The following is a 17,866-nucleotide window of genomic DNA, read 5'->3' on the forward strand; positions in this document are numbered from 1 at the left end:
ATACATGTAGACAATCTTTTGTTCTCCATAATCCATCCGTACATATTATTAATTATATTTGTTTCATTTCGATTCTTTCACAGAAAAATCTAAAAAATACGTCGAGAGTTAGCTAAAGTTTGGACTCTCTCTGACCCAAATCCTACTCATATGCTAACAATTAAACCCAAACCAAGCCGCTAGGTCCAATCCAACTAACCCTTATGTTTGGTAGTTACTAATTTGACTTTGCTTCGTGCATGTAAATCATACCTATAATTATTCATGATTTATTTAGATCTTATGAGCATGCCCATCTAGTATTGTATATTTTCTCTAAAGTGCCTCATCAAAAATTCACTTTGTCTATTGTATTCATCCACTCACATTTACAATTACAATACACCACTCTTCATCTTACAACCATCATGCCAAACCCAAACCCATACCCACTTTTCATCAACTTCGTTTTTCACTTTCTAGTTACATCAGAGTGATCAATAGCCAACAATGTCATCTCTAAAGAAAGAGAGGGATCGAGTAGTTTCATATCGAACAGTGTGACCCAAGTAGATCCGAAGCCCAAAACAAGAGGATCGGTGCAGCCCGAGCTTGTAGATCCATTTGACCCAATCCAATGTGCCATGTGACCCGAGCTTGTAGATCCAAATCTGTCTCGTGTACCTAACTCACACTGGTCAATCTTCTAGATCTAGATCAAAAAGTAATATATAGAGTAGCTACAATACTTTTGTAAACATGAATAATATTGAAACATTGTATAAAAATTTTAACAGTAATGCATAACCGACTATGGGGGGTTTTTTTTGTGAAAAAAATATTAACAACAATATTATCCACTTTAAAATGTATTTTAGATGAGAATACTCTAACATGCATCTTATGATTTTGAAGCGTATCAATTTTTTTTTTTTTTTTTTTTTTTTTTTTTTTTTTTTTTTTTTTTTTTTTTTTTTTATCTTAGCGGGCTTTCATATTGGTTAAAATTGTTGTGTTAATGATGATTTGAAAAAAGAATTTCATAACAAGTTATACTATAGACATATCATATAGGTTATTTTTTTAGCTTGAATTTAACCCAATATTATTGAATTTAACACAGTATGCTTTCATATGGATATAATTTTGTTGTTAATGATGATTAAGGAAAAAGAATTCCATAACAACTAACAAAGTCATGTTAAGAATAGAAGTTATTTTTTTAGCACAGTTAATAAACCCAATCCAAATGTCAACCTAATCTGGGAGCTGCCACCGTGGAGGCCCCCCTCTCCCCCCTTAGTATTCGGGTTGATTTATTTATTTATTTGTGTGTTTGAACTAGCATTGATGGATGACGTGCCATGGCCCAAATGAAACTATGGAAACATTAAAGGCTAAAATGAAAATCACCCCGAACATTAAGGGCCGTTTTAGTCTAATTATTTTCATTAAAAAAACACAATTTATGTGATCATCAAAAATATGTATTAAGATTGTAGGGCAAGGTTTTCAGACTCAGACCATTCATTGAACCATAAAAGAGAGAGGTTCAAGATTTTTAAGGTCAAACTAAGGTTGAACTAGGATCGAACCGTGATGACATCATAATTAATTTAATAATTATTTAAATATAACTAAATATATTAAATTAGTATAAATAGAAAAATTAAATTAAATGACCCAATTAAATATAAAAATCTATCTTTCAAATCTATTTTTTCATATTATAACTTTCCCGAGACAAAAATAAGAAATATCATATCCTAAGCATACATAGATATAATATTTCTTTATTTATTTATATGTTGATTAGTTAATCTGGTGATAGTAATATTGTAATAATATAGGAATTAGAAGGACACTTTGTAATTTTAAATTAAAATAATTGCTTAATAATTATTATATACTTAATTGTATATAATAATGAGTGCACCTGAGTGTGCCAAGTCCTCAATAACTAGTGGAGGCCTTATACGTTTTTTTTTTTTTTTACTCAATTTGATTTCTCTTTTGTATTCACCGGTGGGCTGGGTTGACAGTCATCAAATGCTTGTCACATATCAATCTATCAATAGTCACATCACGGGCTCAGCTACAAAAATCTAATGACTGAAACATTTTGCCATCTTTAATTCAAAAATTAAAAGTTTTCTTCTTACCCAATGTAAGTCACGTGAAAGGGCCTTGGAAACATAAAAAAGAATTCAAAAGAATCAACACAAACACAAACAAAGAGAAGGTGGGAAACGTAAACCACAGTAGTGGAGACGGAAAGAAGAAAGAGAAGAAGGAGAAAAAAAAAGTAAGAAGAAGAAATAGAAGCAGAAGACGAAGATGAAGATGAAGGCCGTGACTAGTGATTTGTGCTAGGTTGCTAGCTTGCTGCTTCAACTTCACACAGCCCCTACTTTGTCATCTTCTTCTTCTCAGTTTGTTTTCTTTTTCTCTCACAAATCTTTTGATTCCAAATTTGAAAAAAGTCCAAAGTGCATGCCGGCCAAATCTTTAATTTCAGCCGGTATTTGCTAAAAAGAAGAAACCGCGAGAACCGTTCACGGTTCTCATAACCGTGAGGTCCAATCGCAGTTCGCACGGATCCCTGCTTTTTTCCCATAGAGAGTTTCTTGAGATTAAAAAAACCACAAAAATGAACGGTTTGAGGTTTTCTCGGTCGAACTGTATGGTCCAGTCCGGGTTTCAAAACCTTGTTGTAGTGTAGTATAACTTGCTACCCTCTTTTAAAAGTTACTATAACTTTTGAGTAGAGTTTGTGATGTAATTTATGTTAGAATCACATTCCCTCTACATGTTGGGTGTGTGTATCCCAAAAATAAGGACTCCTTATTACCCTTACGATCAAGATCTCTTTGGTCATGATCCTGTTTCCATCCCTAATTTAGTTATGACTAATTCTATCAACATAAGCTGACAAAATTGCTAAAATCATTGTTGATGAAAGACCTATTAGAAGAACTGCTCTCAGCTACTTTTGACTACTTTTGATGGATGAAAAATGAATAGTAAAAATTTGGTCCATACTTCCCTGATTCACTCCGCTATGCAAATAATATCAAGGTGCTTTTGTACTTTCAACTACTTTTGGATAACAACTAAATAGTAAAATTTGATTCTTGCTACTATTACTTCCTGAATAATTCTTGATACTCCCCACAAGGGTTGATTCCAATTTATAGTAAAAGTTGATTTTTGAATAATTCTTGATACTCCCCACAAGGGTTGATTCCAATTTATAGTAAAAGTTGATTTTTGCTACTATTACTTCCTAAATGATTCCTTCTGCTCCTCACAAGGTTTGATTCCAGTTGCTCCCCACTATGCAAATAGTGCTTATTTTACCTATAAAAGGGTTGTTCCTTTCAAGTTGTATTCATAACTTATTTTTCTTACTGGCTTTAAATTACCCTTTTGTTTCTAGGCTACCTCTGGAAGGTCCTAAACTTGTAATCTTTCCCCAACTCCTGCTCAAGAAAATCTTGTTTCTACTATTTCTTACTGTAAGTGCTTTATTTTAAACTTATTTACTTTAAGATTTTATTGTAATCTTTTGTTATCTACTGTTACTTCAAGATTATTCATTTTATTCTCTCTCTCTCTCTCTCTCTCTCTCTCTCTCTCTCTCTCTCTATAAATAAATATATATATATATATATATATATCAACATGTGAGTAGATTCTAACAGCAATAGAGCTTCAAAATGGGAAAAGCAAATATGGTTGTCTAGTGTCAACACGCTGACACAGTACATATCTTCTAGCAAGAACTCATCATAAAACAAATGTCCTTACAGACTCCCCGTCTTATCCATTCTGACAGGTTATGCCCAAACTATGTGTGTGTGTGTGGTAAATACAATAAAAATATTTTGCATTCATCGATAGCGATGTGCATGGTTGCCTGACCTCTTTTCTTTCTATATTCACCAGCCTGGATAAATTTTAGTCATTTTTAATCAGCAGAAGAAAATCTGCAGATAGCATCCTCAGCTTAACAGTCCAGAGCAGCTACTTTATCTCTTCTCAAGATTTACAATCATAAGTGTGGTAATTTTTGGATGGATTGAAGAGGAGATGGTGTCTTCCTGGGTTCTCAATCTTTTGAGACTCGAACAAGTAAGCCAGTTGATGTTTGGACTGTTTTGAGGTGACCTGAGCCAATCAGATCACGGAGATGAAATCTCATATCAAGTGGAGAGAACCGGAGGCGTTTCTTCTCCATAGAGGCCAACATCATCTCTTTGTATCTCCTGCGATTTAGAAAGGAGAGGACTTCCTTTCTTCCCTGTAAAAAATTAATGTAAATATGATTTTCAAAATTTTGATGGTCAGGTTAATAAACTCAGATCCACTTCATAAGATTATAATGAAATGTCATAGAAAGTTAATAGTTTTTGGAAGAGTGGACAAGATACATATTAACTTAAAAGCATTAGCAATAACATCAAAGAGGATATATATATATATATATATATATAATTCAATTGGAACTTTCACAATGCAAAATTTTATTTTACTTGCTGAAGGATCGCTTCAATATTAATCTTAATTCAAGTCCAATAAATAAAGGTTCATTTTCTGGTGTAATGGTAAAGGTTCAGACTGCCAAACGCAAGTACGGTTGGGTCTTGAGAGCAGCCACTTCGAGCAAAGCTACAGAAGGGTAGGACCATATCCAAGTTACCACAACCAGGACCTCAGTTAGGTGGAACCAACATTGATTGACGAACACCCCCCCCCCCCCCCCAAAAAAAATAAAAAAACCCAAGGTCATCAAAACCCAGAACACAGTCTAATAAATCTCAAATTGGCTGGGAAGAAAAATCTTTGAATCTCATGATTTTCAATCTTCTACCATACATATGTTTCACTCATGTAAAAACTTTCTCGTGAGCTAAATTCCATTGGGTTCATACTGTCAACAAACCCCATGTAGACTCCCCATTCCTAAGAGGCAATAGTGAAACAGAGGGAGGTGGGGGAGGGGGACTGCCTCCTCAGTCAACCCTCTTCAGCTGAAATCAATGGAAGAAACATAGGCAACTTATAAATGTTTCATATGATTAATTTTATTATCTAGTGTGCTAGGTTTTAGCAATGGAAAACCACAGAAGTGTGTAGTTTATGCCCTTTATAAATTAAATAGCCAAATCAACGCACTCCCTTCATTCTACACATTTACATTATATTCTCATGGAAATTAGACAGCATAACACAGTTGCTTCCGTTTTGCATTATCTGAAACATTATGCTCACATTGAATTCCATACATATGTATATAATAGCAGCCAGAATGGTTACAATCACACCCTTATATCAGCATCAAAAATTTAGGGTTTGTTTGGATAGAACTTATTTTACTGAAACTAAAAACTGAAAACTGAAAACACCGTAGCAAAATAATTTTTAAATATGTGAATAATACCGTGGGACCCATTTTTAATGAAAAAGTTGACAAAAAGTGAGATTTGTGGGTTAAAATAGTCAAAAGTTGCGGCTACTGTTCATGAACAGTGTCTGAACAGTAGCCATTGACCCCTGAAATGAGTGCTGCAGCAGGGGAAAAAAAAAAAAAAAAAAGGTGAAAACACAGGAAATGCAGATGCACAAACGCAACGCATATCCAAACCCCAACTTAATAGTCAGATAGGCATCCATCTCAAATAAGGAATGGATTATTATCTCATCATAAGCCTAAATTGTCTTTCATACAGCCCATTACCAAATTAGCAAGCAAATTAAATAAACGGAACATTTAAAATACCTGAGAGAGGCCCTTTAGTACTGAACCAATGTTTGGAATTGCGAACCAGTACATGTTGGGATCAATAAGCTGGCGAGTCTAAAAAGTAGAAACCAGAGTCAGTAAGAAGATAGACTGGAGGGGGAAGAAAAAAGTAAAGCTAAAAGAACAACAGAACATGATCATAGATATTCGACAGGGGGTGTTGGAGGAGGTTATGATTAGAGGCACAGGCAATGGAACTGGAGATTTTCTCAATGGAAAAATATATCACACCCCTTCAAAAATATACATAAACGTAGTAAGCACGGACATTTCATTTGAGATGCCGTGCCCATGTCGGACACTTGACACGTCTGGGACACTTTTGCCTGCATGTCCTAGCCATGTCCTTTTAAAAAAAATGCAGGACATGGCCGGGACACGAGAACAAGAGGAATTAAATACACTTTCACAAAACAAATAGAGCATTCATGCTTTGAATGGTAACACTGCATTTGAAAATTAATAAAAATCCTTATTCTTGGTTTGTATTCTAATTTCTAAACATTCTTTAATAGTAATGGATTTGCTTTATTATCAATTATTGCTCTTAATTTGATATATATTTAACATTATATGAAAAATAAATGTTTAATAATATATAGAAAATATAAATAAAAATATTTTTAATAATTATTTAATAGATGTGTCCCGCTATACCCGTGTCCTAACTTTTCAAAAATTGCTGTGTTACCATGTCATACCCATACCCATACCCATACCCATACCCATACCCATACCCTTGCATCTTAGTAAACAACAAAGGGTCCTCATATGTTGGGCTTATCCTTGCCAATTGATCAATGTTTCACTTCAGTCAGCAACCTGATGAATTCAAACTATAATGCCCAGAGAGACCCAAGAGAATCCAAATATCTAAGAATAAGATGATATTTCCAGGGGCCATCATCTGCTCCCCACTCAAAATCACAAGTATATACATCTTACAAACCTCAATCATGCAAGTTCTCCACTATGTACATCAACCCATGACAGCATCTCCTAGGCCCAGGAAAAGACAATCAGCAGCACTACCATAAACCCTGCCAAACCTAATTGACTAGAATCTTCAGCAAAGTGATTATCAACACTTAATATAAGAAACCTCTTTTTTTTTTGATAGGTAATAACAAATTTATTGATAATAGAAGTACAATGGATTTACAATAGTAAACTCACTGCACTGAAAAAAATACAAACCAATCAAAAAGAAAGGCTAACAGAATTAAGAAAATTGAACAAAGAATGACAATGCGTAAACCCCCAAATACGGGACCACTCAAACAAAGTCCTAAGCAGCAAGGACTTCACACAATCTACAAGTCTCTCAGTTTCCTCAAAAGTTCGGGCATTGCGTTCCTTCCAAATTAACCACATAAGACACGCTGGAACCATATTCCACACATTTGAAGTGTGACTACCCAACCAATTCCACCATGCAGAGAGAAGAGAAACAACGTTCTTGGGCATCACCCACTGAACCCCAAACAAACGAAGGACTTCACTCCACAAGGTATGAGCATACTTACAATGGATCAATAAGTGATCCACAGTTTCCTCTTCACATCGATAGAGGCAGCACCAATTAACAAGAGGTAAATCCTTCTTAACAAGGTTGTCTATAGTAAGAATCCCACCCCTAGCAGCTGTCCATAAAAAGAAAGCCACCCTTTTAGGGACCTTAACACACCAAATGCTCTTCCAAGGAAAAGACACCGACGGGGCTGCTAGCAATGAAAAATAGAAAGAGCGCACATCAAAAACACCACTACGGTTCAATTGCCATATCATGGTGTCATCACCCCCTCTAGGTAGCTTGGATGAGATATGCGCAAAAAAATCATAAAAGATCCCTGTCTCCCAATCCTGAAAAGCACGACGAAAACGTAAGTTACAGCTTCTACCACCCCCATCTGGTGCATAGTCAACCATATCAGAAATCATAGCTGACTTAATATAAGAAACCTCAATTGCATGAGAGGTTCTTAGAACTCTGGGCTCATGCACTTACTAATCCATGCTGGAGCAAAAATAAGGTCAGCTTGGCTAGGCAGAGAGAGGAAGTAAGGAACCATTGATCAACCTCCTTCTTTCCTTTTCACCATGCCATCTTAAAAATGTGCATGTAAACTATCTCCATCCTACAAATCAATCATGATTAAAAATGTGTATGTAAACTATCTCCATCCTACAAATCAATCATGAAATCCCGGGAAACAATTAAAAACTGGGGAGAACAAGGGTCGGCTTTAGTGAGGATGATGATCCACCTGCCTCTTATCTGATCTGATCAAGTTTCAAAAGTTGCAGCAACTAGAACTAGCAAAATTCTTGAGTGCAAATTAAGCTTGAATATCTCAATCCACCAACTATAAAATTGGTTCATTTGGGCTGCTTTGTCATCCCATATCCATGCTTGAGCAGTGAATGTAAATCAGTAGTACAAAAAGTCTAGAGCCATAGATACAATGGACTCCTGATTTGAGGATTAAAGATGACTTCTATTATAATCCCCATTTAACTTCTTCTAGAAAAAATGTAAGTTATTGTATTCCTTCTATAAGAGTTAGATCCACATTAATTTTGGTTACATACTTGATTAGCCTAACATCATGTTCAAAAAAATTTTTTTTTTTTTTGATAAATAACGAAAATTTTATTAAAAAATGAAAAACAGCCAACCCAAGTACATTGGGAATGTACCATGGGGGCATAAATCAATAACCAAGATTACAACGATCAAGTAAAACAAGAAGGGAAGAACAAGAAAAATGACCAAAGACCATACTCCAATCAAGGAGAGTGTGTACAAAAAAAGACTTAATCTCTAACATAGAACGTTCACATCCCTCAAAGCTTCTAGCATTTCTTTCGCGCCAAATACACCACAACAAGTAATGAGGCACAATTCTCCACAACTCTATATTTCTATGTCGTCTAAACATACCCTGCCAAGACTCAAACAACTCAATAACCTTCTGAGGCATAACCCAATGAATTCCAAACAAACAAAACACCAACAACCACAACTCACAAGCAATGGGGCAATGAATAAGAAGATGATCCACTGACTCCCCATAATTCTTACACATATAGCACCAATCAAGAACTAGCACACGTCGTTTGCAAAGGTTATCTATTGTTAAAATCTTACCTAAGGAAGCAGACCGTGAAAAGAAAGCTACTCTTGGAGGAACCTTTGATTGTCATATCATTCTTCAAGGGAAGGATAAGAGGGTAGGAGGGTAGAAAGAAAGATAGAATCCTCTAACCTCAAAACCTCTACTCCTTGCTGGCTTCCAACAAACCCGATCTGGACCCAATCCCTGTACCGTCGAAGAGTAGACCATATCCATAAACAGATCAAAGGATTCTTGTTCCCAATCTTGTGGAGGACGACGAAATTTAGCATCCCAATGAATCCTCCCACCAGACCAACACATAACCTCCGCTACTGAAGAATCCTTTGTCCTACTAATACAATAAAGTTCCGGAAAAGCCTCTTGGAGAGTACGATCTCCACACCACACATGCTTCCAAAACTTCACTCTAGTACCATCCTCCACCTCATACAGAAGGAGTTTAGAAAAACTCATCCAGCCACTCCTAATATGTCTCCACAAGCTAACACCATAAGCACTAGTTACCTTTTTCGTGCACCAACCACCCCAATCATTCCCATATTTCACCTCAATCATAGAGCATCAATCTCCATGCCATACCTCCATAACCATTTTCCTAAAAATGCAGAATTAAAACTCCTCAATCGTCTAATACCCAACCCTCCAACCTGCAATGGCTTACAAACCTGAGCCCATTTGACTAAGTGTAATTTAGATTCACCACTAATACCACTCCACAGAAAATATCATTGTAACTTCTCCATACGATTTGCCACCTTCCCAAGTAAAGGCAGAAGGGAAAGAAAGTATGTAGGTAGGGAGGAAAGAGTACTTTTAATAAGAGTTACCTTACCCCCCTTAGATAGATACAACCTCTTCCACCCTGCTAATCTCCTTTCCATCTTCTCCAAAATAGGATTCCAAATTGACAACTCCTTAAATTTAGCTCCTAACGGTAGCCCCAAATATCTCAATGGAAGAGAGGATTGCCTACAACCCAACATTCCCACCAAAACATCCATATTGTGCACCACACCTATAGGAACCAACTCAGATTTCCCCAAGTAAATCCTTAAACCTGAGACCTACTCAAATCTAGCCAGAGTTGCTCTCAAACTAGCTATTTGTGTAGGATTAGCGTCAAAAATTTGAAAATTAGAACTCTAGAAAGTAAAGGAAAGAAGAAACCCAAAATTATTTTCCCAGTGATCTTTTGTTTACCTATTAACCGACCATTCAATATAAGTTTATCTCATTTTAAAAGGGAAAAAATAGTAATGAATCTGTTTGCACCTTATCAACCTAAAATATAATCATGATTCATATCAATGTGCCTAAGAATCACAAGGGTTCATACAATGTAGAACCATATCTGACCAATATGATAGATTGGAACAAATGAGATCATGAATGACAAAATCTAAACATAGAAATGTAATAGACAACAGTATCCATTAACAGATTTGAAATTCCATTATTTTTTTATACCAGTAAACAAAATTTAAAATAAATAAACAATAAAAACCCCTTTTTTTAAACGTCTAGAAAAAAAAGATTTTGCGTGCCATAAGGAAAGAATGGCATATAAGGCATTGCTTGAGAATATCATCAGTTTAAGCATTGACGTTCAGAAAAAAGAAAAAAGGTTAGTAGTCAATGTAGCCCCAGTTACTGAAGCCAGCTGACTTCATTGGTAGATTGGGCTAACTTTAGTAGTAAGTCCAAATGGCACGCTTTTAAAGCTTTAAAATATAATTTAACTTAGAACTATGAAATTCCAGCCAAAACATATAATGGTTTAGTGAAATGTACCCCCTAAATTCCAAAGGGTAGCCTGACACACTAATTTATGTTTTTTCATATCTGATATCATTTATGTGAATTGCAATCCAACTCACTCCAGCCAAAGATGCGCCTACCAATATGCTAAACAGAAATTTGTGACCTTAATTCACTGTAACAATTACAGTATGGTTCTAGCAAAGAATACTTGTAATCAACTACGAAATTAATAAATTTATCAACATAGCATGACAAAAATGAATATGCAAAGTGTCAGTTCCAGTAATATAATGGATATTATGGATGGAAGCAACTTGTTAAAATTTTGGAGATTAAAAGGAGTGGGAAGAAGATTACATATGAAGCAAGGACTGAGAAGCTCCACAGAACAACTGATTTGAGAATCTACACAACAAAAAAATGTGCCGAGCGACTGTGGCATGACTACTTCCATATCAGTAAGATATACATGCAAAACACATACCGAATACATGTCAGACAAAGTGATCTATAAATTCTTATAAAGCACTCTCTATATCGCTTTTTTTAATTCATAATTTCAAGAATAAAGTTTACCAACAGTACATACTATTCTAAAACCCAAGTACCATTTGTAATTTAAAACAGAAAAATGCACTGATTCTATAACAGAACACTCGTTTATTCTGACTATTTTATCAATATTATTCCAATCTACCATGTCCATACACCAGAAACAACATATCCGAAACTTTCATCTCCTGATCAGAATATCAGTTCAAGTGCCAATTGGCAGCATACCCATGGCACAGCAAAATAGCCACACAATACAACTATATTTAATGGAAGAATTCAAAAATAAAAATAAAAACTAAAAGGCAATGTTACAATCAATAAGCCCTAGGTCAAATGGCAACTCCACTCCTTGTAAGAGCAAAGTAGAGGGTGAGGTTATGTGTTCAAGACCCACCAGGCGTGCATGTGCAACTTAGGAATTAAAAAAAGGGAACATTACAATCTAATATTGCAATTCCAAGTTTACTTACAAGAAGGCCAGCATTGATTAAAAGGGAGATGTGTCCATCCTTAACCATTCCCCCAAGTGATAAGAGTGTATACTGCAGCAAAGGCATCACTGTTTTGAGTTGAGTTGCATATGAAAGCACAAATAGTTCTACCATTTATGGACTAAACTACCTCATGAAATAAAATACTTAAATGAATGCTTCATAGAAGACACAATTTAAGCTGTCTCCATGTTCAACATATTTAAAAACAGTCAAAAAACTAAAAAATATTAACATTATGACAAGGGACCTTAGCTTTACTTGAGGCTCAGATTCAGCTGAAAGTACCATAGTTAAAATAATAATAAATAAATAAAAGCCCTCCATTTATTTTCTTTTGGTCCATTGGGTTATAAATTGAAAAGAACAGTCAATTACAAGAAAATCAGACCACATATTTAAAATTATAAAACACCAATTTAGCACCAAAAAAATCAATATTAAAAAATTTAAAAAAAAAAAAAAAAGATCTAAAGATTAATGTATTAATATCCAAAGTTTCTACTTTTATTTGAAACATCTCAGAAGTTTTTTCTTAATAAAAAATAGAACAGAAAAAACATTAACAAAACAGAAACTTCTGGAAACGGTTTCTTACTAGCCAAAACTTCTTATTCAGTCCAAAAATTATGTCATTATAAGCGATCACTATGTATAAAAATAAAAATAAAAATTACAACATATGAAGCCTTATAATGGAATTTTTAGTCATATTTTCTTTTTAATTAGAAAATCCATAAAAATTTTCCGATCAATAAAACTATTAGAAGCTCAATCAATATAGTAAAATTAAATGCTTCGTGATGCATCACTATGTTCAACATACATTGATGATAAACATGTACTCATGCACATAAGCAATCAAACACTACAAAAGACCAAATTAGAAGTCAACGAAAGAAAACAATTGCAGGACATAGTGACCAAAACCTAGGCATTGGAAGTTTATGTTTGACTACTCTTAGAAATGTCTCTGACAAGTTGAAAACATAAAAGCAGAGTTAAAAACAAATAAGAAATTAAGTGGAATGATATTTGAACACTCACAAGCTCTTGATGTTCAATACTAGGTTCCAGCTTGGAATCAATAACATGTGTTCTAAACCACTTGAACACTTGATCACCCTCCTTTCCTTCCAATCTTTTCACAACATTTTCCATCTATACACAAACATTAGAAAAAACTTTTTCAATAGACTGCTAACCCCTTAAAAAGATTTGCATTTCATTGTCATAGGTTGCTACAGAATAAACCATAGCCTGGAAAACATGAAGCCTAAGCATTGATCCCCATGCACACACCCAAATTATGCGCAAAAAAGAACCTCTGTTTGAATCTTTAACATATGCAACCCCTAATGTGCTTCCAAGAAATAGCAGACTATTTTTCTTGACAACGTGGAAGTACTCAAATGCAACCAACCTGGTTTAGATAGTCATCCAAAAACATAATAGCATGATCATCCTGTCCGGTATTTAATTTGAAAATGCGCACTACTTTCTCTCTTCTTAATGACTGCAGAAAGAGAAACACCAGAGCCCATGTCAATCATATAAGATTTTTTTTGAAAAAAGTAAACAACCAAGAGGAGCAAACTCAACAAAAATAAAAAATCAAAGAAATCGAATACTAAACAAGTAATTTCACATGTATGCAACCAAATTTGAAAAATAAAATAATTTTCTATTAAATTATGGCATATGATGTGTTGATCTCTCTCTCTCTCTCTCTCTCTCTCTCTCTCTCTCTCTCCATCATATGTGTAAACTTCTTTTAAAAAATCAAATTTTGAGAAAAAAAACCCTAAGGAATTACATTTAAAACTTAAGGCCTCAACATTAACCGACACCCAAAAAAATAAAAAGATTATATACCTGTTACCTTTTTTTTTAAGTAATGCAAAATTATTCAAATCATAAAAAAGAATCAGCCAAGCATACACGATGTACACAGCTGGGGACCATAACAATCAAGTACATAATTTTTTTTTGATAAGACAATCAAGTACATAATTTTACAAACATCTATCAAATCATAGATTGAAAAAATGGAACGGCTTCCAACAATGGACATCCAATCAGTCAGCGTTCTAAAGATGAAAAATTTAAGATCAGCTACTGTCCTTCCTGAATCCTCAAAGCACTGATTGTTTCTCTCTCACCAAATGCACCATATTCATACTACTATGTCTAAAAGGTGAAAAAGATAATAAATTTCTTCTTGAAAAATCCAACTGAATCAGAACCGCTCGATATGGCTACCAAATTTTGTTTCAAGAAAATTCTTTAAAAATTAAGGCAAAGGAAACTGACCTCTAATTCCCTATCCACTTGAGTTCTGTCCTTTACGCTGCTGTACAATTGTGACCTTAAAATGAAGGGCTGAATCGAGACCTGAGAGCATGCATTAATTTAACAAAATTTAATGACCATAATTGAAATAAATAAATATTAGATTGCACTTTTTTTTTTTTTTTTTGATAGGTAAATATTAGCTTGCACTTAAGTATTAAAAATTACACTCAACAACCTGAGTTGTTCATGAAGAGATTAATTTGACCATTTAGAAGCTTTCCTCAGGCTTGTTGATTAATAATAGATAAGCCAAATTCAAAACTTTACCAGCCCAACTCAAACAGGCTTGTAAAGTTGAGGACGGTTTCATGCAATTCTAAAGATACAACCACTTTAAAAACAGCAATAAACTTATTTAACAAGTGACAAATACAGTAAACACAGTGAGATTTAATGACAAGCAGCGTAGCTTTTAAGACTTTAGAGTGAGTCATGCCATCTAGTTTGCATCAGGCTGGGTAGAAGCATGAGCCTGGACTATAGATTGAACAAGCTAAAAGTCGAGATACTTTTAGCGACATCTAGGCATACTACATCTGAGCTCGAGCTTAATCCTAATCGAACGCAGCTAAGGTTGAACCACCCAATGCTTAGCCATTCTAAGCTTACATACACCCATACTGCAACACATGGCGTTCACTCAATAACCCTAGGACTTACCTAACTTTTTTTGCCAAGGCAACCATTGGATCATGCGTTGTGCCCAAACCCATCATACATCTACATAACCTTGATCAATTGCAAAATAGATATTGATCCATAAAAAGTCACACACACACGCATTCATCGCACACGCGGAAAACTATAGGATAGCTAACTTGAACTTGATGTTAGGTGCATATAACAAGCATGGGTAAGACAAGTGATTTGTTTAACATGATTAACAAAAAAATGGATCCCATGATAAGTTATTAAGCGGTGTAATACAATCAATTTTTACATATGACAAGAATACCCAACATAAAAATAAGTTGTAACAAGTTTTCTTAACAAAAATCATAAGCAATAATCAAGAGGGGAAATTAAATTAAATTAAGAACCCTAACCTTGTCAATGCGAGGAAACTGAGCTCGCATCATGCGAAGCGCTACCAATGTATCGGTAAATGAAAGATTATCCTCTGGATTAAGCAAAATTAAGAAGAAGAAATTGTATGTATTTGAATCGCTCAAACAGAATGAAAGTATTCCAAAATCAAAGCTAAATTAACATGTATTACTACTACAACAACAAGAACAAAAGGAGAAGGTGTATATACAAACCTAGTGATAAAATTTGATGATGAAGTTGGTTGGTTTGAGGATCGGTAGGTTGTTGGTCTCGCTGGCGTTTTTTGCCTTTGGATGAAGCTTCTTCTAATGTTTTGTCCATGGGGTTTGTGTTTGTGCCTGGAGCGGTCTTTCTTTCTTTTTTTTGGGTAAATATTCAAGTATTTATATTTTATAGTCTATTACTGGGAATGAGGAGAGAGAAGCCGAATTTATAAAAGACTCCGGTTAATAGAAAATTGAAAAAACAGTAAAAAAAAAATAAGTAATTTTTTCATAAACTTTTTTTATAAAATTCTAATGTGGGTATATGTTAGTAAAAATCTTTATAAAATAGCATTGTTGTATATAAATAGTATTGATGTAAAATAGAGTAAGGTTAAAAACAAAACGCATTTTTTGCCATAATATTTGTGCAAATATATTTATTATGTATTTCAGTTTTTTTATAAATGAAAAATATAATTAATAATGGTTGTAGTGTGTAAAAAGAGAAAAAAAAATTAAAAATTGATATTTTAATAAAATATAATTTAAAATAAATAATTTGACGTGAATATTTCAAAAATTAATTAAATATAATGTAAAATATAAATTTTTATATTAAAATAGACATAAAAAATTTCTATAAAATACAGAAATTTCCTCTGTTAAAATTTAAAGGGTAGAACTGTCATATAGTAAAATAAAATATAAAAATATGAAAGATTCCCAAGTCATTGTCACGTTATTTCATTGAAAATGTGCATGACTTTTTTTTTTTCACTTGATATTATAGACAAGCAATTCCGCAACAAATTTTTTTTTTTTTTTTTTTCTGAATGAAAAAGGGGGTCTCTGGTGTAGACCTCACATCATATGACGGCAATGAATAATATCACATGTACCACACGGGCCTTGCTAGGTCTATCGTTCTTCGAATAGCTCCTCTCTAAGTGTAAAATGAAAACTCCTACCATCAAGTCACACCCCGTATTATACAACACAATTGCTGAATTAGAGCAATTCTATCAGACATATATGCTAAAACAAATTTAGAGATTTCCATGCTTTAGACTCAAACCTACCCATCTTACCCAAAAAAAAAAAAAGATTCAAACCTACCCATGCAATAAAAATTAAAGTGAGATTCTAGTTCATTGTCGTCATTTCATTAAAGATGTGTATATTGTTTTTTGTTACACTTGTGTAGTGTAGATACTGTATAAGTGCACTGAAATAGTCAAAACATGACTCAAAGTTATGTTTATAAAAAAAAATGAGTTAGTGTACGTTTGGATTCGGCCGAAAGCTTTTGTGTCTGGCGTTGTTTTTTTTTTTTTTTTTTTTTTCACTCATTTTAGGGACAAATTTTACTGCTACAGCTATTGTTCATGCACTGTTCATGAACAGTAGCCGCAATATTTGACTTGTCAAACAATTTTCAGTCACATCAGTGGGTCCCATGCACTGTTTACGGGACCCACAAACCTCACTTTTCAACAATTTTTTATTAAAAATAGGTCTCACAGTACTATTCACACAATTAAAAATTATTTTGCTACAGTATTTTTCAGTTTTCAGTTTTCAGTTTCAGCTTTCAGCTGTATCCAAACAGACCCTTAAAGTTATAATTTTAGTGCATTTACACGCTTGTATGATGATGCACACCAAGATACCAGTGTGTAATACACACTGTCCTAAAAAAAATTAAGAGATTCTCATCTTTTACTTCGTGAATTTCAGTTCTTGGAACACAGAAATATAATAATGTTCGTTCAATAAAATCTCAACAAATTTATTTGATTTAATTGTGTTGCCAATTTGTCATATCATGTTTTTTTTTTTTTAATTCTGCATAGCTATCATCCCTCACAGTTTTATCACTCCATCTTTCCCTCTTTTCCACTACTGACTTTGCATACGAAACTATGCATCTTGCACTTTCTATCTTCTAGCCTTAGCCTAATATAACTGCTACGGTGCTACCATCCTTCACAATTTATCACTCTCTATCTTTCCCTCTGTTCCATTCTTTGTATACAACATTGTTTTTCATTCTTAGCCTTGTAAGTTGTTGTTGTTGTTGATTTTTTTTAAAGCACTACACGGGTTTTAATATTGTCTCCAAGTATTGAAAATACCTATTGTTAAGGTATATATATGCTACTCTCTTGTGAAAGTATTGTTTATATAATAAATACCTTTTGTTAAGGTATATATGTGTTAGGCATGTATTCAACGATGAATTTAAACCCAAATAATAATAATAATAAATAATAAATAAAAAACCATACAAAGACATTTCATACTTATAAATTAAGAAACCTTTTCATTATTCTTATCAACACAAGAATATGTAAGTTTTCTTTGTAATTTATAGTAAAGCTTGTAGCTTAATTGGTTCACAACTCAGGATGTTTTCAATTAATACTTAAAAATTAAGAAACCTTTTCATTATTCTTATCAACACAAGAATATGTAAGTTTTCTTTGTAATTTATAGTAAAGCTTGTAGCTTAATTGGTTCACA

General features: G+C 33.8%; 1 protein-coding gene across 8 annotated transcripts; it reads right to left on the minus strand.

Annotated features, from left to right (window-relative positions):
* Positions 1-3,670: 3,670 nt before the first annotated feature.
* Positions 3,671-15,516, minus strand: LOC115960137 (serine/threonine-protein kinase 19). 8 transcript variants are annotated; one of them, XM_031078871.1, is made up of 9 exons: positions 15,350-15,514; positions 15,134-15,207; positions 14,046-14,126; positions 13,156-13,248; positions 12,780-12,893; positions 11,712-11,783; positions 11,044-11,091; positions 5,762-5,839; positions 3,671-4,282 (listed from the first exon to the last, which is right to left on the minus strand). In XM_031078871.1, the coding sequence occupies exons 1-9, from the start codon at positions 15,456-15,458 to the stop codon at positions 4,091-4,093; spliced, it is 861 nt and encodes a 286-aa protein (XP_030934731.1). In that variant the 5' UTR covers positions 15,459-15,514; the 3' UTR covers positions 3,671-4,090. The 8 variants fall into 8 exon arrangements, with proteins under 8 accessions (XP_030934731.1, XP_030934732.1, XP_030934734.1 ...); XM_031078875.1 differs by lacking the exon at positions 3,671-4,282 and adding an exon at positions 6,735-6,842 and having other exon boundaries at positions 5,761-5,839; positions 15,350-15,516; XM_031078876.1 differs by lacking the exons at positions 3,671-4,282; positions 5,762-5,839 and adding exons at positions 6,501-6,607; positions 6,735-6,842 and having other exon boundaries at positions 15,350-15,516.
* Positions 15,517-17,866: the final 2,350 nt, after the last annotated feature.

This window comes from Quercus lobata, chromosome 9, assembly GCF_001633185.2.
Source record: "Quercus lobata isolate SW786 chromosome 9, ValleyOak3.0 Primary Assembly, whole genome shotgun sequence".
In the NCBI taxonomy this organism is placed as follows: domain Eukaryota; kingdom Viridiplantae; phylum Streptophyta; class Magnoliopsida; order Fagales; family Fagaceae; genus Quercus; species Quercus lobata.